At 41.7% G+C, this 23,596-nt stretch overlaps 1 protein-coding gene across 1 annotated transcript; it reads right to left on the bottom strand.

The window, feature by feature from the left end:
• Window positions 1-1,458: 1,458 nt before the first annotated feature.
• LOC115472161 (deoxyribonuclease gamma-like) lies at window positions 1,459-22,997 on the bottom strand. The gene is made up of 9 exons (XM_030206310.1): window positions 22,914-22,997; window positions 21,663-21,761; window positions 17,147-17,235; window positions 16,052-16,138; window positions 12,379-12,491; window positions 10,125-10,237; window positions 6,515-6,672; window positions 4,815-4,908; window positions 1,459-3,007 (listed from the first exon to the last, which is right to left on the bottom strand). The coding sequence occupies exons 2-9, from the start codon at window positions 21,741-21,743 to the stop codon at window positions 2,942-2,944; spliced, it is 801 nt and encodes a 266-aa protein (XP_030062170.1). The 5' UTR covers window positions 21,744-21,761; window positions 22,914-22,997; the 3' UTR covers window positions 1,459-2,941.
• Between the last annotated feature and the right edge of the window lie 599 nt (window positions 22,998-23,596).

The following is a 23,596-nucleotide window of genomic DNA, read 5'->3' on the forward strand; positions in this document are numbered from 1 at the left end:
GGTAATGGGGCTGCAGAGTGGATGCATTTAAAGGTCAGTACGAGAAGTTTAAACTGAATGCGGAAGCGGACAGGGAGCCAGTGAAGTGACTTGAGGAGTGGGCTAGTATGGGTATAACGATTCTGGCGGAAAATAAGTTGTGCCGCAGAATTTTGGACAGATTGGAGAGGAGAGAGATGGCTGAGCGGAAGACCAGTGAGAAGTAAATTGCAATAGTCCAAGCGAGAGGCGACAAGGGTTCTGGCAGCATATTCAGAAAGGAAGGGGTGAATTTTGCTAATATTGTAGATAAAGAAGCGACAGGTTTTGGCGATCTGTTGAATAAGAGCAGAGAAGGAGAGAGAGGAATCAAAGATGACTCCAAGGTTACGAACTGAGGAGACAGGGAGGCTGTGAGAGCCATTAACAGAGATAGAGATTTATGATTTGGTAAACAGTCACACAATATTTTAAAGGTGATACTGGCATTGATGGGAAGCCAGTGAAGTTTTATCAAGAGAGGGGAAGCCTTCTCAAAGTGAGGAGCACTGCATACAAGGAGGAGCATAATCGAACGGCGCCAGCCATCTTCGGGGCGGAGCCAACCGTATTTTCAAAAGACGGTTGGGGCCGGCTAAATGGTTCGCTGGGTTTAGAGCAGATGGCCAGCTTCGGTTTTCAGCCATAATGGAAACCGGGCCCAGCCATCTCAAACCTAGCGAAATGCAAGGCATTTGGTCGTGGGAGGAGCCAGCATTTGTAGTGCACAGGCCCCCCTGACATGCCAGGACACCAACCGGGCACCCTAGGGGGCACTTTAAAAAACAATAGCTGCCAGGTGCATAGCTCCCTTACCTTGGGTGCTGAGCCCCCCAAAACCCACTCCCCACAACTCTACACCATTACCATAGCCCTAAGGGGTGAAGGGGGCACCTACATGTGGGTACAGTGGGTTGGGGGGAGGGGGGTTGGAGGGTTCAACATTAACCACCACAAGTGGAACAGGTAGGGGGGGGATGGGCCTGGGTCTACCTGCCTGAAATGCACTGCACCCACTAAATACTGCTCCAGGGACCTGCATACTGCTGTCAGGGAGCTGGGTATGACATTTGAGGCTGGCATACAGGCTGGCAAAAAATGTTTTTTTTGGGTGGGACGGGGTTGGTGACCACTGGGAGAGTAAGGGGAGGTCATCCCTGATTCCCTCTGGTGGTCATTTGGTCAGTTGGGGCACTTTTTTGTGACTTGGTCCTAAAAATAAATGGACCAAGTCCAGCCGGCAAAATGCTCGTCTGAGCCGGCCATCTTTTTTTCCATTATAGGGTGAAGCTGGCCATTTCTTAACCATGCCCCCGTCCCGCCACCACTCTGCCCCCATCCCACCTTCTGTACCCTCCCTTGAAGGTTGGCTGGCTCCGCGACGAAAAAGCAGTTGGTGCCAGTCAAATTCGGCTTTCGATTATACCGATTTGGCCGGGATCAGGAGATCGCCAGCCATCTCCCGATTTGTGTCGGAAGATGGACAGCAATCTCTTTAGAAAATAAGCTCAAAGGTGGGCAATGGTATTTTCTGCTTTTTGTAATTTTTTAAGGAGTGTGATTTTAATACCCATATTTATGGCATTACATTAATCAGTTTTGAATAGTGCCAGAGATTGGGAGATAGTAAGAAGTGTGGAGCTTGGAGGAAAAAAGGACACAGCCTTTTTAACTTCCATAGTATATGGAAGACACGCGACACCACCTTTGAGACCTCAGTTTTGAATGTTAAATGGTGATGCCCAGGATTTTCATCAATTGATGTAAGGCATATGATGTTGTCAATAATGAAGTTTTTTTTAAATGAAATGGGTTGATAGAATGTAATTCTGTGTTGTTAATACTTAATACTAAATAAAAAATAAAAGAACCTGAGGATCTATATACTGTAAGGTTTCTCCACATATACAATGCCTTAAAAAATAGAAACCTGTTACACTCCTTAATATACATACATATAACCACCCCCCCTATACAGCTAACGTAGTATAGAGCCTAACATAACTTGGACTAAACATTAACTTAAATTAAAGTGAACAGTGCTCAGAACTGGGTACGCAAGAACTGCTATCCAGCAGTGCACTTGCAACCACAACCAACATCATAGCACCGTCAGCCCTCCCTACCTGCCAAAAGATGTCAATACTACTCGATATTCAAAAATCAAATTGTAATAGATGTACTTAACTTGGGCTTGGCAGGGCAACTCCTACAAAGAAGCAGCGAACAGCAATGCTGGTCCCAGTCCTATAAAACTCATATTTTCTACTTTTTTTAATGCTGTGCACATGATTTTACAAATGATCTTAATTGCACAACTTCGCTGCTTCTTTGTAGGAGTTGCCCTGCCAAGCCCAAGTTAAGTACATCTATTACAGTTTGATTTTTGAATATCGAGTAGTATTGACATCTTTTGGCAGGGAGGAAGGGCTGACGGTGCTATGATGTTGGTTGTGGTTGCGAGTGCACTGCTGGATAGCAGTTCTTGCGTACCCAGTTCTGAACACTGTCCACTTTAATTTAAGTTAATATTTAGTCCAAGTTATGTTAGGCTCTATACTACATTAGCTGTTTAGGGGGGGGGGGGGTGGTTATATGTATGTATATTAAGGAGGAGTGTAACAGGTTTCTATTTTTTAAGGCATTGGATACTTAATACTAAACAATCTAGTGACAGCTGGGTTTGACATGGTCCATGTGAAAACCTGAAATAATTTGAAAACAGTAGCAGTTTGTCTCATCAATACTTTGACAGTGTTATATATGATTATTCTCAAAGGAAGAGACCCTGGGTCTGGCTAGCATTAGTAACTGAAAATACAATGAATAGGACTGTTTCAACCCACATTTAACAGCTCTCTCCTTTGACACCTCGGAACCACAAATACAGCAAATTGTAGCCTGGGAAGGTTGAATTCCTTGCTCACTTTTTCTTTCTTCGTTCTTTAAGCTCCACTTCCACTGGGTAGTGGTCACTGACTGCCAGGACCTAAAACAAAGGATGCTCCAAGTTTAACCGTGCATGCATATTTTGTTTTATAATGCAAACCTTTTAATTTCAATGCTGTCTCTCTGCCTTAGTTTGTGTACTCACACTATATAAAATTATCCCTTACATGTCAAACAATCTGCATATCCTGTGCGAGTACTGCTGAATTTTCAGAGTGATGTATTTATAACCTGCCTGCTCCTGGTAAGGTCCAAAGAAGTCCCAAATCAAACATCTAATGAATAGCATTAGGAATAATGGAAAAAAATTATTCTAGATTAAGCACTTATGAAAAGGTAATGCCTTCTTATTTACTGGATAATAGGAGGAAGTGAATTCCAAATTTTAACAGACAGAAAACAATAAACTTTCTAAAAATTGTTTTACTCTTAGACCTGAAACTGAGTGAAAACAGAAAAGGCCTCCATTCATTGTGCTTTTTTCTGCTTTTGGAAATTACCCATCAAATTCATATAGTGTTGATTATACCTGCTTTTGACCAGGCCTCCATTTGCTAGGTTAATTTAGATAATATATGTATTTTCTAAAGTCTGCATGTAGCTGCTGAGCTGCTCCTGAGGACCCTTCCACTTACTCTAGATGAACTTATGCACAAACAGGCTGTACATGTGTAAACTTGCCTTCATCTCAGGAAGGCAGTTTTATTTTTAAAAGGGGGGGGGGGGGGAAAGAATCCTTTATTTCTGTATGTAAAGTACTGCATTACCTACAGCGATGCTTTTGAAAATTAGAATGAGCATGAATATATGTTTATTTGGAAACTTACTATACTAACTGTCCTTTGAAAATGTCTCATAATATATCTTTCAGTCGCTACTGAGCTTGAACACTGAATTAAAGAGTCTTTTTTTACTACAGTCAGCACTAGCATGTGCTTACCATGGGACGTACTCAGGGGTCTTGGGTTACATTTGTAATCTATGTGCACTTAAATTTTTTTTTTATTTTTGTGCAGAGGGGGCATGTTTGGGGGTGGAGAGTGGGTGTAATCTGTGCAACTCCATTACTGCGCGATAACTGATTAATATAAGTGTTATACTTACAGTAATATTTTTTTATGGCAGTGTAGTGAGCGTACTAATGGTGACATTAACACATGATGTTAATCCCCTCCCCCAAAGAAAGGAAAATCATGGAAATCCTGCATAAGGGTGTGCTAAGGCCACTTTATACCACAGCTTAGTAAAGTACCCCTTAATGTTTGTTAAAGGAAGCCAAACAATCGTTCCATATATTGAGGCTGCCAAGGTTCACGCCTTAAATTCTAATTATAGGGCTGGTATATCTTGATTTTGCAGTTATATTTCACCCTATTCCACAACATTTACCTTTGTATTATTATTAAGAGGTGCTCTTCATAGCAGTGGTGTAGCTACAGGGGCCTAGGCCCCCCAAATTTCCTCTGGGCCCCTGGTTTGGCTGGCAGGGGTCCCCAACCTCTGCTAGCCAAGGTATTTGAAGCAGTGGTGCTTCAGCTGGTAGGGGTTGGGAACCCCCCCCCCCCCAGCCACGATGTACAGTGGCAGCAGTGGGTGGGGAGTGGCAGGGTGGCGGAGGGGCGGTGGACCAAAATGTGCCCCTCCACCTTGGGCTCTGGCCCCCTCCCACGGTCTGGCTATGCTCCTGCTTCATAGTGGGTTGAACTCTGCAGTACAAAAATTTTTAAAAGCAAATACCACGGTCTCCCTTTCCATAGTAAGGTTTATGAACACAGTATTGTGAGTTGCCAAGCACCTGTCGTAAATAGAAAAGCTGTATTCAAAAATGTGGACCCCTTGATACTGACCTCCGCATCGGTCAGCTCAAATTCCTCTTGAATATTGAAGACCTTAGCTGAGCCAGGAACGATTTCATCAACTATTTCATCATGAACAACGATTCTGAAAAATACCAGACAAATAATGAAATCACAGAATGGATCAAATCTCTCGTTGTGTAGAGTCAAGATCAGATGTGCAGTAAATTTCACACTATCTCCCAAAATTCTATAAATGGTGCTTAAAATTGCACGTGCAAATTTGGGCGTGCACCTAATTTGCATGCACAATTGAATAATGAGCCAATTCATGCCAGTAATTGGCTACTCATAATTATTGGTGCTAATTGGGAACAATTTACATTTACATGCGCATCTTACTAGTTGGTATTCTATAATGATGCGTGTGTAAATTTTTAAGTGTGGATCTGAAAAGGGTGTGTGTCCATGGGAGGGGCATAAGCAGGTCGGGAGTGTTCCTACAGTTCTGCGTGCAGTGTTATAGAATACAACAGATCCACACCTGATTTAGGTTGAAGAATTTACATCGAGCTTCAGTTGGTATAAATTCTCCAATCCCAGCACTAATCACTATTCTATAAATGATGCCCAAGTCGAAGTGCAATTTATAGAATACTGCTTAGTGCTCATTTTTTTTCAGTAGCCAAATTTGGGCGCAATTTACAGAATTTAGCCCTGTTTGTACAATGAAGTCCCATTAAGATTTAATCTATTTTTAAATGTTTGCAATGTTTTGAAGATGCATAAACCTGTAACTTCCCAGAGGTTGTGGTAACAGCGGTTAACATATCTGAGTTTAAAAAAGGTTTGGATAAATTCCTGGAGGAAAAGTCCAAAGCCTGCTATTGAGACACGAGAAGCAACTGCTTGCTCTGGGATTTGTAGTATGGAATGTTGCTACTCTGAGATTCTGCATGGAATCTTGTCATTCTTTGGGATTCCAGAATCTTGCTGTTCTTTGGGATTCCACATGGAATGTTGCCAAAATTTGGGTTTCTGCCAGGTACTTATGACCTGGCTTGGCCACTGTTTGGAAAACAGGATACTGGGCTAGATGGACCATTATATAGTAGCCACTATCAACTGGAAGAGTTACTGCCCTGAAGCGATGTGTCAAGGCGCTCCAGGATGCAAGACTGTGTTTCATTTCTTAATCCCAATCGAGGCATCTGCTAAAAGTGACACTGGCACAGTAATGAAAAAAAATACCAGAAATGGAAAAGTCCCACGTGATAAAGAAGTCCTGCTTTTCTCCCAAACATCGGTAGAAATTACAACACAGTTGAGTTCCTTTTTAAAATTTTAAAGTTTCCAAGTATTTTGGGAGTCACTTGGAATTACCATTAATATTTTTCCTCCAGTCTTTCTACTTCTATTTGTAAATTGTGGTATTTTGTATTCTTTTCCAGTTCTTTTTCGTCAATTCTACCATCACTGGATATTGTCATATCATCTTTGATGATGATATTTAAGATTTTGTTTTATGAAATATAGTTGTGATCAATGAGTTTCAAAGGTATTGTATGAGAGGTATGAAATGGGATGATTATGACATGGTTTTTTAAAAATGGTTGTGTAAGCAGCACAAATTAATTCTTATGTTTTGACTTAGCAGTCTGCTACATCACTATTTACTCCATTAGCATTTGGGATATTGACTATAAAAAGGACATTCTCCTTGTCTTTTATTATACAAGTTTATTTATTACCGGTCATAAGAACAGTCAGTGGAGTGGTTTGCTGTGGTATCAACGTCGTCATCAATCAGCCAGTGAAAATTGGGGTCTGTTCTTAGTCGAATAGATTTCATTTTTCTCTTGGAAACATATGCCCCATCAGCATTGAAGTCACCTATGAAGATCACACGCTGGAAAAGAATGCATGCAGATGAAGGGATTAAATATTGTTTTCAGTGAGTGACAAGCAAGTTACAAGGAAAAGTGCAAAAGGAACAGATGAGAAAACAGCCTCCCTAGCAGTGTTGAATAGAGATGCATTCTCATTAGCTGTATCATCAGTGTTACGCTAACACTGTATTATATCTCTGGTATTTGAATTCCAGTTCTGTTAAATGTGTATATTATTGATACTGTTTCACGGTAGTTTGGTTTCAATTTACTGTTTTCAAGTTTACCTCATTTATTGTACATAAAATAATGAGTGGAGTAGAACAAGTGGATGTGAAGCGTCTGTTCATGCTTTCCAAAAATACTAGGACTAGGGGGCATGCGATGAAACTACAGTGTAGTAAATTTAAAACAAATCGGAGAAAATGTTTCTTCACCCAATGCATAATTAAACTCTGGAATTCGTTGCTGGAGAACTTGGTGAAGGCGGTTAGCTTGGCAGAGTTTAAAAAGGGGTTAGACGGTTTCCTAAAGGACAAGTCCATAAACCACTACTAAATGGACTTGGGAAAAATCCAGAATTCCAGGAATAACATGTATAGAATGTTTGTATGTTTGGGAAGCTCGCCAGGTGCCCTTGGCCTGGATTGGCCGCTGTCGTGGACAGGATGCTGGGCTCGATGGACCCTTGGTCTTTTCCCAGTGTGGCATTACTTAGGTACTTATGTTTATTCTTGGTTATTGTACTATTGTTAAGCTGTTAACAAAATTGTAAGTTTTTAATGTTAAACAGTACCTGCTGTGGGTGTTCATAAAAGCAGTTAATAAATCCCAATAAATAAAAATACAAAAAATTAACCTCACGTGTTACAGCACAGTGTGATGCTTTAGACTGTAAGGAGTCAGACATGGTTGGGTGTGGTTACAGTACTTAAGACCACACCTAGAGCTGTGTCAAATGCCAGGCATGCCAAAGCTCCTCTGTTACCTCTATAAACAAGTCGGGATACATTAGGAATTGTATAGTGTGATGGTTCTACAACCAATAAGCTACATTAAAGAGAGAATATGGAATTTTTAAAGAGGAAGGCTGTCAAAATGGTGCAAATGTTATTTGCCTCAGTGTTAGCAGATAAAAGAGAAGGAAATAGACCTAAGCCAAGAAATAGCTGTAACAGAGTAGACACTTCTAAAAGGATTATTTTTTTAATGAAAGGAAACTTTAAAATACACTAGAGCAATAGTCAAGGTGTTGCTCCATGGTGTGATTACACCTTGCAAATTTGTACAATTTTGGTTGCTGCATCTCAAGGATATAGCGGAACTAGAACAAAATATAGAGAAAGGTGACCTTAATGGTTTAGGGAATGAATGACTCGTATGAGGATAGGCTGAACAGGTTAATGCTCTTCAGCTCGCCAAACATAAGATTAGCCATACTGGGTCAACCCAATGCTACATTTAGCCCAGTATCCTGCTTCCAGCAGTGGCTAATTCAGGTCACAAGTACCTGGCAGAAAACCAATTAGTAGCTTCCCCAAGTCTATCTGAATAGCAAACTATGCACTTCCTCCAGGAACTTGTCCAAACCTTTTAAAAACCCATATATGCCAACCGCTGTTACCACATTCTTTGACAATGAGTTTCCAGAGCTTAACTATTCATTGAGTGAAAAAAATATTTTCCTCCATATGTTTTAAAAGTATTGCTATGTAACTTCTTTGAATGTCCCCTAATCTTTGTAGTTTTTGAAAGTGTAAAAAATCGATTCACTTTTTCCCTTTCTACACCACTCAGGATTTTATAGACCTCAATCATATTCCCCCCTCAGCCATCTCTTTTCCAAGCTGAAGAGCCCTAACCTCGTTAGCCTTTCATCATATGGGAGGAGTTCCATCCCCTTTATCATTTTGATTGCTCTATTACTTGAACCTTTTCTAATTCTGCTATATCTTTTCTGAGATACAGCAACCAGAATTGAACGCAATACTCAAGGTGAGGTCTCACCATGGAGCAGAAGGCATTATATTATTCTTGGACTTATCATCCCTTTCCTAATAATTCCTAGCATCCTGTTTGCTTTTTGGGTCGCCGCCACCACACACAGGGCATAAGATTTCAGCGTATTGTCTACAATGACACCCAGATCTTTTTCTTGGGTGCTGACTCCCAAGGTGGACCCTAACATCAGGTAACTATGATTTGGATTATTCTTCCCAATGTGCATCACTTTGCATTTGTCCACATTAAATTTCATCTGCTATTTGGCTGCTCAGTCTTCCAGTTTCCTAAGGTCTTCCTTCAATTTTTCACAGTCCACGTGTGTTTTAACAACTTTGAATAGTTTTGTGTTATCTGCAAATTTAATCACCTCACTTGTTCCAATTTCCAGACCCTTTCTAAATATGTTAAATAGTACTCATCCCAGTACAGGTCCCTGTGGCTCTCCACTATTCACCTTCCTCCAATGAGAAAAATGGCCATGACCCTCTGTTTTCTCTCCAATAACCAATTCTTAATCCACAACAGAGCATTGCCTCCTATCCTATGTCTTCAATTTTTTAAGGAATCTCTCATGAGGAACTTTTTTAAAAAGCTGTTTGAAAATCTAGATACACTACATCATCTGCCTCGTCTTTGTCGACATGTTTATTCATGCCTTCAAAGGAATGAAGCAAATTGGTAAGGCAAGACTTCCCTTGGCTGAATCCATGCTGACTGTCCTGTTAAACCAAGTTTGTCTATGTGCTCTGTAATTTTATTCTTTATAATAGTTTCCACTATTCTGCCCAGCACTGAAATCAGGCTTACTGGTCTCTAATTTCCCAGATCACCCCTGGAACCCTTTTTAAAAATCAGCATTACATTTCGGCCAGAACCTGAAATTCAGGTTGGTTTCGGTGCTGGATTCAAAACTGAAAACAAAATTCGGTCGGCCTCTAATTTTCAGTTTTACCAAAGATGGTCACATATCTTTTAAAAGGACATGGATTAGAAACTGTAGAACAAGAAAGCTATCTAAGGCTAGTTAACTGAGGTGAGCTCAAGGTAGTGTACTGAACATTTTTTTCATTTCATTGTGCTTTTTAGGTTTTTTTATTTGTTTTTTTCAGAACAAAATAAGCAAAAATAAAATGAAAAAAAAAATAATAAAAATAAAAACCCAGAAAAGCAAACTAAAAAAAATTGGGGCCTGGCCTCATTAACCTAAGGAGAGCTCCCTCTGGGTCTTATCTCCATTTCTTTGGGGGCAGGAGTGACCCCCCCGGTTGCTGTTCCCTTGTTGATGCTGTTTTCACAACGACATTGATCTCATGTCAGCCGGCCGGACAGGAGCATCGTTTTGTCTTTTTTTTTTTTTATCTGGGATTTTGCCAGACTGCTGCTATTTGTATGAAAATGTGAAATATCAAGTGTTAATAAATCAAATCAAAGTCATGCAACACTAATACCTTCTACTACTGTTTGCTACCTGCATTTTCCACTTCTGTTTCACCACAAGAAAAACATCATAAAGTTCATCAATTTCTTGAACAGAATCCTTTGGTGTGGTGTGTATTGGGATCACAGCAAAGTCCTTTGATCCTGGATTGGAAGAAAACGTTCTCATTTGTCCAGTTGTGACACTCCACACCGTGATCATTTTTGAGGTAATTATTATACAGTACAAGGACACAGTACATTTATCTTTATGCAAAATAAGATTTCAGCACTATCCAGTTCTTTAGTGCTGGCCTTTTACTGCTCATGACACTGCAAAAAACTTAATTAGTGGTTTGAAGAGTATTAAAATGCCTTCTCATGAGTAAATTCAGGCTAAAAGCCCACCTCTTTAATACTGCTTTTGACTCCTAACCACTACTCACTTGCCCTGTACCCTTTTATCCCCACCTCTCTTTAATTCCCTTACCTCTTAGTTGTTCTATCTGTGTGTTTGTCCTATTTAGGTTGTGAGCTCTTGAGCAGGGACTGTCTTTTCGTGTATGATGTACAGCGCTGTGTAAGCCTTGTAGTGCTATAGAAGTGATAAGTAGTAGTAGTAGTAAGGGCCACCTTCAATTTCGTGTATGTATAAGGCTAGTGTGTAATGCAATTAGGGCTAATAAAATGTTTTACTTGGTGGATGTTTAATGTGGAAAGGCATTTTTGATATGATGTCCAAGTTAAATGTTATGCATTTTGCTGAAAACACCTAGAAATCTCATCCTGAACATGACTTTTTGAACCGGAAAAATGTCTAACTTTTTGTTTGGAAAATCGCTATTTTCTAGACATTGTTTGCTCAGTGCATCCTTCTCTAGGTACCATTTAAAAAAAAGTTTTAGACAGAGAAATGCACAAAAACAAGCAATTGGGATGTCTGGGGGCCAGCATTTTTAGTAGACTGGCCACACAAAAATCCCAGCAGAGTAATGGGGCAGCCTAGGGGGCACTGCAGTGGAATTCACATAAAAGGTCCCAAGTACAAATTTCAAGTTAAGACACTTATTTTGTATTGTAAGCCCTGCAGGAACTCCAAGAAACCTATTGTAGCTAACTGGACACCACTACAATAGCCCTCTAGCCTGCAAGTATCTCCTAAATATAGGTTCAGTGGGTAGTTTGTGGTTTTTGGAGGGCTCACAATTTCCACCACAAGTGTACCAGTTAGAGTGGGATATGAACTTAGGTCCCTATTTCTACAGTCCACTGCACTGACTACTAGCCTACTCCTGGGACCAGGTTGCTTCTCTGGCCATAATTTCTGATGCTGTCATAGAGCCTGGTATGTACTGTCACATCTTAGGGGAGATGAGAGGGGAGTCAGTGACCATTGGGGGATTAAGAGGGGTCACAGCTTAATCCCACCAGTGGTCAGCTGATCAGGGCACTTTTTTGTGACCTAGTTGTGATTGAAACAGGTCTAGATAAAAACATCCCAATTTTTGCCCTGTTCCATTATCGCTGAAAAGCATCCAAATTCTGGGCTTGCCCAAATGCCACCCAAAGCAAGCCCCCTGAAGAGAAATGTATGCATTTCAAAAATTGCAACTTGGATGTTTTTGCGAAAAAAAACCCCAACCCATTCATCTTCCGCTCTGTGCCGCTTTTGAAATGTCTTTCTCTTATGACGGAGTGGCCTAGTGGTTAGGGTGGTGGACTTTGGTCCTGGGGAACTGAGGAACTGAGTTTGATTCCCACTTCAGGCACAGGCAGCTCCTTGTGACTCTGGGCAAGTCACTTAACCCTCCATTGCCCCATGTAAGCCGCATTGAGCCTGCCATGAGTGGGAAAGCGCAGGGTACAAATGTAACAAAAATATTAAAAAAGCGAGTCCCTAGTCTGTTTGCATTGTCCTTGCTGGGCTGATGAACCCTGCAGCACTTTATCAGCTCTCAGCACCATTCAGATAAATAACAGATGGTTTGCATAGAAGAACTGTCCTGTCCTGTCCTCTCCTCTCCCCATAAATAACTGGTTGTGATACCTTGATAATTCTACTGCTAATTTGTTATTGCTATCATCTTTATAGATTAAAACTTTGAAGCTGATATTAATAATGTGTTTCTTAATATTCATCTGGAATATTCTAAACTAGAAAGGCATACACACTTATTACCATCCGCATCCTTAATCTTGGTTCAACATCCTGCCACAAGCATGCTCTTTATTTACAAATAAAGTATACTTTCCTACTTTTTTGTGAATGAAAATATATTGTTACCTACAGAACACTGCGATCGTACCTGCCTTTTTAGACCTGAATCTGACAATACAGGGTTCCCGTGCAAAGGAATCCTCATCTTGTTCCTGCTGGTCTTCATACTGATAGACCTCCTGCACTTTCACTGCATCCTCTCTGGAACCACAAAAGTAGAGTGAAGACAAAGTCTGCTACTACCTCAGGCAACCGGAAGCTTCTTGTCCTCCACTTTCTATTTAATCATTGCTGTGATAAGTATAGGTAATGCCCTGTCATGAAGAGGCTTAAAGGCTTGTGCAGGGATATGAAAGAGGCCAATAGAGGGAGCTCTGGCGATAAAGGGACCTGGTTAACCAGGAAGGGCCATTAGAGGGAGCTCTACCTCATTGCCAGTCATATTTTAGAGTGGCTAGTAGAGAGAACTCTGTCTCCTTGTCAGCCAAAAGCCAGGAAGCTATAGGCTGGGGAGGGTCCATAACAGTAGATGGTAGCCTTTAAGAAGTAAACACAATTGAGAAAGTTCTGGACTCTTCTAGAAGCAGGAGGAGGGGCCCAGAAGGGTTGGGGAAACTATTTGCAGCCCCATAAAAGGCACTTCCTAGGCGGAGGTATTCAGAAGGAAAGGGAGCCCTGATGAAGATGGAGGCCTGCAGGTAACCTGAGAAGCTAGTTGGAATGGGCTGTGAACCCTGGGGCACAGACTCCTAAGGAGAAGCTGGACTGGTGACTGGAGGGAAGGATCTCCACCAGAGGTCTGAGAATGTTTGAGGCAGGCTGCCACATCCCAGAGCAGGGACTCTATAATCAAGGAAAAGGTACTTACCTTAATGCTGTACTATATAGGTATATTGCAAGTGTGTTATGGATCATAGGGTTGAGGCAACACTGTGTTATTTGAACTGATACTTGGATTAACAGCTGGGGGTGGAGGACAGGTAAGTTTATGGTGAAAGTTTCACTGAGACCCCAATTCTCTGGAAGGAGGCTCAGTTGGAAGATCGTCTTATAAATTATCAGTTTTGAAGAATTCCTCCACAGAGTAGTTGGTGAAGGCCAGATGGAGCTAATCTGCATGATGATAGAGTATGAAAGTGACCTAATTTGCATATCTTCTGAATCCTACTAACCTAGTATGTTTATTCAGATGAAAGGAGCCAGAGGGTATATGAGAAGTACTAGAACTGTTGTTTGATCCATGGAAAACCTTCATGGAGGTGTTTGGACTGGATGACCAGGGTGGGGGGGGGGGGTGGAAAAGTCACCCTAAGTATAAAGGGGTCCCCTATCCATGACCTTGAGAGTACTAGCTGCTGTAGAAAGGAGCTGTCCTTCAGCAACCTCCTAGAGATAAAGGGACACTGGTTGAACTGGCCCATTCACTCTGCTTTAGCTTAGGTAGGGGTGGTTCATTGCTGAGCTGACTCCTCTGGACTTGGCTATAGGGAATGTATTTTGGCTTTTGTGTTTTGTTGGAGGGTTTTTCCTGTTTTGTATGTTCTAAGTGTGTGACATTTGTGTGTTTCTCTATGTCCTCTGTATGTCTTTGCTTTTTGAATAAATGTTCTAAACAATCTGATTGGTATTAGAGGACCTTTGAGGTATCCCAGGCCATTATCACAAGGGCCAAGCTGTCTGTCTGAGTACTGCTGAGTGACAAACTGGGCAGTGTAATAAAAATAAAGGGGTGTGAGGCACCAAGAAAGGATCATTGCTTCATACTGGTAAAAAGGAACCAGAACATCCCAGTACCTGATCCAGCTTAACCCTGACCAGAAAAGGAAGGCCCTGATGAGGGATTAAAGGTCTTGCACACAGGGGCTGGAAGTTGGATACCCAAGGTCCCTCAGAGAGAGAGGAGACTGGGTGGAGCGGGCCATTGGCTAGAAGGGGCTCTTTACACTGCAAACACTTAGTCACTGGTGTATGAGATCACAGCTATATTAATACACAGAGAGGGGAATAATCGAACGAGGCACCCAAGTTTTCTTGAGGACGTCCTCGCAGGATGTCCCCGCAAAGGGGCGGGTAAACCCATATTATCTAAACAAGATGGGCGTCCATCTTTTGTTTCAATAATATGGTCGGGGACGCCCAAATCTCAACATTTAGGTCAACCTTAGAGATGGTTGTCCCCGATTTTCGGCGATAATGGAAACTGAGGACGCCCATCTCAGAAATGACCAAATCCAAGCCATTTAGTTATGGCAGGAGCCAGCATTCATAGTGCACTGGTCCCCCTCACATGCCAGGACACCAACCGGGCACCCTAGGGGGCACTGCAGTGGGCTTCAGAAAAAGCTCCCAGGTGCATAGCTCCCTTACTTTGTGTGCTGAGCCCCCCAACCCCCCCCCCCCCAAACCCCACTCCCACCAACTGTACAGCACTACCATAGCCCTTAGGGATGAAGGGGGGCACCTAGATGTGGGTACAGTGGGTTTGTGGTATGTTTTGGAGGGCTCACATTTACCACCACAAGTGTAACATGTAGTGGGGGTGGGCTTGGGTCCGCCTGCCCTGTTCCGGGGCAGAGAGAGCAAGGAACCAGCAAGGCGCCGACACCCCCCAGCGGCGTGCACTCGGCGGATTGGCCCTCCCACCCGCCCCTCACCGCCTTCCAGGTATGTTCTCGCGGGGGGAGTGGGGTTGCGCTACAGAGGGGGGAGGGTGCGTTGCGCTGCACCCGGTGGGGGTGCGCAGCGGCGACCCGCCCCGGGTGTCAGCTGCCCTCACGACGCCACTGCTGCACTGCCCACTAAAACTCCAGGGACCTGCATACTGCTGTCATGGAGCTGGGTATGATATTTGAGGCTGGCATAGAGGCTGGGAAAAATATTAAATTTTTTTTAGGGTGGGAGGGGGTTAGTGACCACTGGGGGACTAAGGGGAGGTCATCCCCGATTCCCTCCTGTGGTCATCTGGTCAGTTCGGGCACCTTTTTGAGGTTTGGTTGTAAGAAAAAATGGACCAAGTAAAGTCGCCCAAGTGCTCGTCAGGGATACCCTTCTTTTTTACAATATCGGTCGAGGACACCCATGTGTTAGGCACACCCCAGTCCTGCCTTCGCTATGCTTCTGACATGCCCCTGTGAACTTTGGTCGTCCCCGCGATGGAAAGCAGTTGAGGATGGCCAAAATCGGCTTTTGATTATGCCGATTTGGGCGACCCTGTGAGAAGGACGCCCATCTTGCAATTTGTGTCGAAAGATGGGCGCCCTTCTCTTTCGAAAATAAGCCTGAGAATGAACCGATATAAGAATTTTATAATTAAATGCATCCAGAGGCTGGATTAAGGGACCATGACTGCAGGATTCTGGAATGAGTCTTGGTGCAATGCAATAACCAGACTAACCCCCCCCCCCCCTGTTTACTAAGCCACGCTAGTGGCTGCTGTGCGCTAATGCCAACACAGCCCATTCACTTTGAATAGGCTGTGTCGGTATTGCCACGTGCCTTAGTAAACAGGAGAGTAAATATATTGATGGGGGGCAGGGAGAGGGGTGAGGATGAGGAGGACGAGAAATAAAATCCACGGCTACCTCAGAATGAAGGTTCAATGCACCAAATGCCAGCCCTGGTTCTGAATGAACAGTGAAACTGGAGGAAATTGCTAAACCAAAGAAATCACCTTCCCATTCCTTTTAATCTGCTGCAGGAGTTGCACTAAGAATGAGGACACAGGGATCATAGAGGAGACGGATACAGTTCAGATAACTTACCGATAAATGAAGAGATATTGCTCCTTGTACTCTCCCCTTCCCAAGGGCTTGCTCAGGATGTAATTGTAACAGTTTCCATTTTTGGAGCTATTAGGGGAAAAAAGTGTATACATAATATACAATACAGCACTGAAAGGTCTAGATGCTTTACAATTTTTAAAAAAAAACAAAGTAGAAAAGTCCTTTACCAAATTTAATTAACATATTTAGAGAATAACTAGTTTATGAAACCTCATATAGGGCCCTGTTTACAAAGGCGTGTTAGCATTTTAAGCACACACTAAAAATTAGTGTGCCCTGACTGTGCAGATGCCCGTAGGAATATTAGGTAAGGTCTCAGACCCAAAATGGACACACGCCAATTTTTATTTTGCCACACATCCATTTTTAGCCCCCCCCAAAAGGCCTTTTTTGCAGGCACACTGAAAAATGATCCTGTGCATGTCCAATATTTTTATTTTATTTTATTTGTAGCATTTGTATCCCACATTTTCCCACCAATTTGCAGGCTCAATGTGGCTTACATTATGCCGTAATGGCGATCGCCATTTCCGGGTAGAGAATTACAAATGGTATTGCATTAAGGTGCATACATGGTAAAGTATAATACAATATGGTATTGCATAGAGGTTCCTGAGTGATAGAGTAAATTATAGCATAAGTTAAATAGTCAGCTATAGCAAGTTCATTTTTGACATGAGAAATAAAGTGGTAGTGCGAATTGCCTAACTTTCATTAGTAGCAACATGGTTATCAGTCAAGTGTAGGGAGTTTGGTTTTCTCTAGTTCATGTAAAGTCTGGTTGTCTAGTAATTAGGATGGAACATTGTGGCATACACACGCCTTCTCCAGTGCAGGCCATTTTTTGACGCTCCTTAGTAAAAGGACCCCTTGGAGATAGATTTGTGAAAGAAGGTTTATGGTGACAGATCCCAGATCTGGCTGTGAGTGAGATCTAGGTTTCAAAATGTCAGGAGGGAACCTTGAGTCACATGACAAAAAAAAAATAACGAATGTTTCTCTCACCTCTAGAATGGAATCCTGCCTCAAAATACTGCACCACACCAACGGTTGCTTTTCTTTGTTTTGTTTTACCTGTTTAGTTTGCTGAGAAGTCTCTTTGTAGCTTTCTCTTTCGAGTCAAAGACCTCCAAGATGACAATGATATCATAGCGTGACACAATCTGAAACCAACCAGAACACTTAGCACTATCTGACATGAGAGACCAGAACTAACACTAAAAGCTGCAAAGTCCGGTGGGTCATCCTATTTCATTTATGGACATCTCTTACCAAAATTATCAACATTAAAACAGAATTTAGATAAGCAGATCATTCTAAAGAGAGGTGTGCGTAAATTCCAACACAATTAGCTGGAAAGGGGGCGTGGCCATGGGGGGATTGTAGGCGTGTCAGGAGTGTCCATCACATTTACACGTGTTATAGAATTTGGGGAATTCGTGTACATTGACATTGGGTATTTACACCAGGTTCTCAGTCACATAAATGGCCACGGCTAAATATATGCACGTTCCCCTGGTCTATGCACTAAAAACAAAATGCACTGATTTAGTACATCGAATAGCACTTATCTAAGTTCATATTTAGGAGCAGGCTAAAGGGGGTGGGGTTAGGGGTGGGGCTTATATCCATAATTGTCTGACAACACACAGAAAAAAAATAAGTAAAAGTAAAATAGTCACAATTAATACCTTATATTAAATTTAGATATTAGATATGTATAATATGTCAAAGAAAAAAAGCGGTTGCTCAAAGCATATATTAACCAATGTATACTATTCAAAAATGTTATCAATTATTAAACACTGCTATTTCCATCCATGGAAAATCCCAAAATGAAATGGTCACATTAGTGAAGTAACATCCAGCGACTAGACTTCACATCATAGGTGTCAATGATCTGCTCAGGGTTAATATCTCCAACAAGATCCTCTGCCCCCTCAACGGGAAATTGACGTCAGCGGGGGCAGAGGACGACAGAGCCGACAGCGCTTGCCTGAAGGCTGCTGCGGCCCCATGCTTCTTTTTGTTCGTATACTGGCTGTGGAGAGAAGCAGTGGCAGCGGTTCAGTGCAGTGCTTGTTCCTGCCACCGCTCAACAGAAGCGGCGGCGGTGGCAGGAACAGAATTCAGCGGGACTCAAGTCGGGGCTACATTTGGGAGGCAGGCGGGGAAGGTCACAGCTGGCCTCTTATATGGGGCGCCTATGTTTAGGGGCCTCCAAGAAAACTGTGCTGAAGCTTGGCCTCAGCCTTAAATTTAGCATGGGGAGGTGAGCATAGCAAACACCTTTAACAGTGCCCTGCAGTCTTCCAACATCATTATTTAATTAAATTAGCTGACTCCACCCCAGGAGAGAGGAAGCAGATCATCTCCTGCAGCTAGGTAGTCCCATAATAACAGCTGCAAAACCAGGCAGGTCCTGGCAACAGGGAATGATGTTTAAACACTTCCCTGACTGCCTGGGGGCAGGGAATTGGCTCATTTAATTGAATAAAGGTGTTGGGACATCTCACTGCAATACTGTTAAAGGTAGGTGCAGTGTTGATGCGCTTTGAATCTGTGCTGTGCATGGCAGAGACTGCTTGGGTAGTATTTATTTTCATCGATTATTTAACAGAATTTATAATTAACTCATGAAAACATCTGTGGACTTAAATAAAACAAAATATACATAAAATCATAAACAATTAGTAAAACAAAACGACACCAAACATCATCTTTGCTTACACCCTATACTGTCTATTAAAATGTTTTACTTCATATTGTGTTGACATTGTAATATAACATACTTTGTCATATCCTGTATTGTTGTTTGAATATTTTTACTGCTATAATTGTCTATTGTGAGGAGAGGCGGGGCTGGTGGTTGGGAGGCGGGGCTAGTGCTGGGCAAGAATTCTACGGTCTGTGCCCTGAAAATGGCAGATACAAATCAAGGTCAGGTATACACAAAAAGTAGCACATATGAGTTTATCTTGTTGGGCAGACTGGATGGACCGTGCAGGTCTTTTTCTGCCTCATCTACTATGTTACTATGTTTGACTTATTCTTGCTGTACATCGCCTTAAGTAAATTTCTTTAAAAAGGAGGTAAACAAAACTGTAATAGAAACATGACTAAACTCAGACCAGTGCAAAGGTATTGCACACTCTAGGTGAACATTCAGCCTCCCCCCCCCTTTCAAATAACTTGCAGGACCCTAGTCTGCTCTCCGCAACTAAGACTGAAAATTTAACTCAATGATCACAATTATCTCACTACTGCAATATTTAAAAAAATGCATAATTAAACATCATGCTTTAAAATATTAATTTTTTTTCTACACATGTGTATTTGGTTCTAAAGTTTGTGTAACCGTTAGGATCTATTTTTTTTTTTGTTTTGATTTCAGCTTCTATTTGCTGCCCTCCTCTCTCAACGCCCTAGCTGCCTCCCTAGGCAACAACCTAGTCTTATATAATGATTAAGCCAGCCCTATTGAAATGAGCTGTAAAGTCCTCTCTCATCTTGTAATTCTATGTTTGTTCTGTACATAGCCCCTTGTAATTTGGGCTAAGAGAGACAGACCACTTGAGCCATCAAACAAAGACTTGGGGCTCCTTTTACTGAGGGGTGCTAATGGATTTAGAGTGCGCTAAATGATAAGATATCCATTATGGGCTAGATTCTATATATGGCACCTGAAAAATCGGTGCTGAAAAATGTTTCGCCTAGACGTATTCTATAAACTGCACCTAACTTTAGATGTGGTTTATAGAATACGCCTAGAGTCCTAACGCGTACCTAAACCTAGTCACGGGAATTTACACCAAGTAATATCATGAAAATGAAAGGCCCTAGTGAACAATCGCTGCAACGCCTTAATACTGTCTTGAAGGAGACCCAAATAGAGTTACAGTAGTCCAGTTTAGACAAGATTAATCTCTAAAGCACTGTTTTAAAATCTTCAAAAGATGAGATGTTTCAAAAGGAAGAGCCCAAAAGAGAGCAAAACAAATAAAATTTATGCCTCTGGCAAAGGGAAAAAGCTACTGTTCTCTCCAAACCCAACTAAAAATGCCACACAGTCAATAAGGGTCTCTTGATAATACGAAAGTAGTAATCAGCCATTGCAACGACCTCCGATGGGGATGCCAAAGCAAACCTAGTATGACTTTCTACAGGGGCTTAGAAGGGATCCTTATGGGCTCTCATATTTTGGGAAATAAATTGATTAATCTGTTCAAAACTGGTGGTAGCTGATCAGTTACTGTATTCGGACAATGATTACTTTGCATTCAAATATCTGATTAAAATGAGATGCATTGTCATGACATGCAACTTATTCCTAGAATCCAGTGTAGTTTATCTGTCATTCTATTTTCTTCTTTTTTTTCTCTTTATCTTTCAAAATTAGACTCAGCAATGTCCACTAGTGATTAACAATCAAGCTCTACAGTAGAATTTTATGCAGAATTTGAGAGTGGTGGATACTTGGAATGCCATCCCGCGAGAAGTGGTGGAGATGAAAACAGTAAGGAATTCAAAAATGCTTGGGATAAACATAAAGGAATCCTGTTCAGAAGGAATGGATCCTCAGAAGCTTAGCGGAGATTGGGTGGCAGCACCGGTGGTTGGGATGCGGGGCTAGTGGTTGGGAGGCGGGGCTAGTGCTGGACAGACTTTCTGTGCCCTGAAAATCAAAGTCAGGTATACACATAAAGTAGCACATATGAGTTTATCTTGTTGGGCAGACTAGATGAACCGTACAGGTCTTTCTCTGCCATCATCTACTATGTTACTCACGTTACTTTCAGTCTCAAACGAGTAAGATACTACGTAGTATTGCCTGATGGTTCTTGGATTGCAGGATTACTTGTGAGTGGGAGGAAGGGAGCCCCGACTGAGGTCAGGCCAGACAACTGCAATGGTTCACAGCTTGTGGAGGAGAACTTGTTTGAAAATGTTTCAGCATGACTGGGGCCATTTATCAGAACCTTCTCTGCTTCCCTAACAACCCATAGGGGAAACCCAGGATTTACTGCTGTAAAGGCTATGGACAGATAATTTAAGCAATAACATAAAATAATATTCTTTCATAAAGCATGAGTTACTTTTATCAAATTATTTTTTTTTTGAGGGGGGACGTTAGGAGTTTCCATGTGCTCCTTTGGAGTTATGACATAAAACCATAGTGAGACCTCCCTGAGGGGGGTGGGGGGAGGGGTCCCTTCATTTGTAATCCCTTTCTATCTAATCCAGGAAACAGCAATTACATTTTTCTCTAGACTCAGAATTGTGTGCACCCTGTGTACACCGCTGGATTGTGAGGCATCCTCAGCTGCAGAGGGCTGCCTATCTGGCCCAAGAAGCAAAAGCCAGACTCATGAATCAAGCCCAGATTCACTTTCATTTCTGATCACTACCACTTAATCTTTTATGTGAAATGAACAGCACCACTCTGTTTACCAAAATGAAATCTGCACCATTGGTATTTAAGATCCCTGCTTGACACATGGAGGGCAGCTTAGATCTGTAAGTGAGATTTTAAATGTGAATCGCTTCTCTTTGGAGAAATGCAGACTTGAGCCAGTGATCTGCTACTCACGCTAGTAATAATAGAAAAGACTTTCTCATTGGAACACTTCTTTATCCCAAATCTTCTGGCGTTGAAGGCCGCAATCTTCATCTTGCTCAGTTGTTCTGTCTTTGAGGAAGAAGCAAGCAAAGAAGTACATAAGTATTGCCACACTGGAACAGACCAAAGGTCCATCGAGCCCAGCATCCAGTTTCCAACAGTGGCCAATCCAGGTCACAAATACCTGGCAAGATCCCCAAAAAGTTCAATACATTTTATACTGCTTATCCCAGTCACAAGCAGTGGATTTTCCCTAAGTCCAAACCTTTTTTTTTTAAACCCTGCTAAGCTAACCACCTTTACCACATTCTCTGGCAATGAATTCCAGAGTTTAATTACAGTAAGGTGTGATAAAGACTCGACATGGCAACTGTGTTTTGGCATACACAATGCCTGCTTCAGGAGTCCACAAACAAAAAGAATACTATCACACACACACATGTGTGTGTGTGTGTGTATGTGTATATATATATATATATATATATATATATATATATATATATATATATATATATACACATACACACACATATAGAAATGCAAACAATATACTATACTTACAAAGTTACATAGGTTACTATGGGGCTCATTTTCAAACTTGGAACTTTGGAAGTCTAATTGCTTTGAAAATACACCTCCACGTAACTTTGTAAGTCTATGTGCTTTGAAAATGAGCACTATTAATCACCAGATTCACAGTGAAACTAAGCAATGAGGGAAGTGGCTTGCAAATAAACAGAGCCGTCTCTTCGCCTGTTCACAGTTGTCAAAAGATGCTGATATTATGACAGCAAATAAACCTCTGGAAACAATAATGAGAGAGATTAATCTGCTATCGGCTATTACCTTAGACAAAATTTCACAATCCCCCCCAGCCCTCAGAAACCAGCAGTGTCGGCAGCTTTGATCTGGCTCCCAGAAAACCTCTTTTTCTTCTCTGCCTGGTTAGAGCCAGATGAGAAAATACATTGAGAAGTCTCACAATAGCATACTTCGGAGGTTCAGTCACCCCAAAATTGTACCTCCTTTCCTCTCTCTTCCATTTGTTCACTGTTTTCCATACTAAAGAACTATTTTTTTTTTTTAAGGGGATAAACATGTCCCCAGCACTACAAAGCTCATTCTGAAACGAAAAGATTGAAATTTTTTTTGTCTTTATGCTTTTCAGCAAAATTTGTGTTTTATCTCCTAAACAGGAGCAAGTAAGTGGATACTACTTACTTTTGGATGTGTCAGATTCGGTATGGTTTGATTCCTCCTTTGCACATCTGTAAACAGAAGATTATGAGTCCGACTCAGAAGATTATGAATCCAACCACAGAGCAACCCTTCAATCAGGAAATACAGGTTTCTCCTCTGAAGCCTCTGAGGGGCAGGTATTTGGGCTGCTGCTAAAACATTTTCATACAGTGGTATAATCCACTTCCTACAATAGGACAATAGGATGAGAAAAGACAACACAACATTCAATGACAAAGATGCCACTTATTCAAGTTGCAACGCCACATTACCTTAACATTCTGTAATTAGGGGTAATAAGTCTGTTATGGATTCAAAAGTATCCTGGACTTGGCAGACTGTGATGCCCTTTGTTTAACCAGAAATGCTGTTGTACATGAGTGTTTTCAGATTACACAAGTTTACTCATCATATGATACCTGAAGACAGGTACAACATTGACCTCAAATTATTCTTGAATAAGTGCCACAATCTGTGAAAACTTCAAGTATTACTAATGAAAAATAAAGTAGTACTTTCAGAGACCAATGATCAAAGTTACCGCCAGCGTAAATGTGAGGTTAATGCTGAGCTTGTGCATGCGCAGCTATCACCAGCATTAACACACAGTTAATGCTGGGTTTTCACGCACATTATTGTGTGCTGGGTGTTAATATGTACAGTAT

Source organism: Microcaecilia unicolor, chromosome 6, assembly GCF_901765095.1.
Source record: "Microcaecilia unicolor chromosome 6, aMicUni1.1, whole genome shotgun sequence".
Taxonomy (NCBI): Eukaryota; Metazoa; Chordata; class Amphibia; order Gymnophiona; family Siphonopidae; genus Microcaecilia; species Microcaecilia unicolor.

Bases quoted from the DNA above. Each gene is read 5' to 3' on its own strand.
- LOC115472161 (XM_030206310.1), bottom strand. From the start codon at position 21,743: ATGAAGATTGCGGCCTTCAACGCCAGAAGATTTGGGATAAAGAAGTGT. The intron at 17,236-21,662 runs GTGAGTAGCAGA...GGTTGGTTTCAG, and splicing joins TCTTTTCTATTATTACTAGC to ATTGTGTCACGCTATGATAT. The intron at 10,238-12,378 runs GTACGATCGCAG...CTTCCAATCCAG, and splicing joins ATTCAGGTCTAAAAAGGCAG to GATCAAAGGACTTTGCTGTG.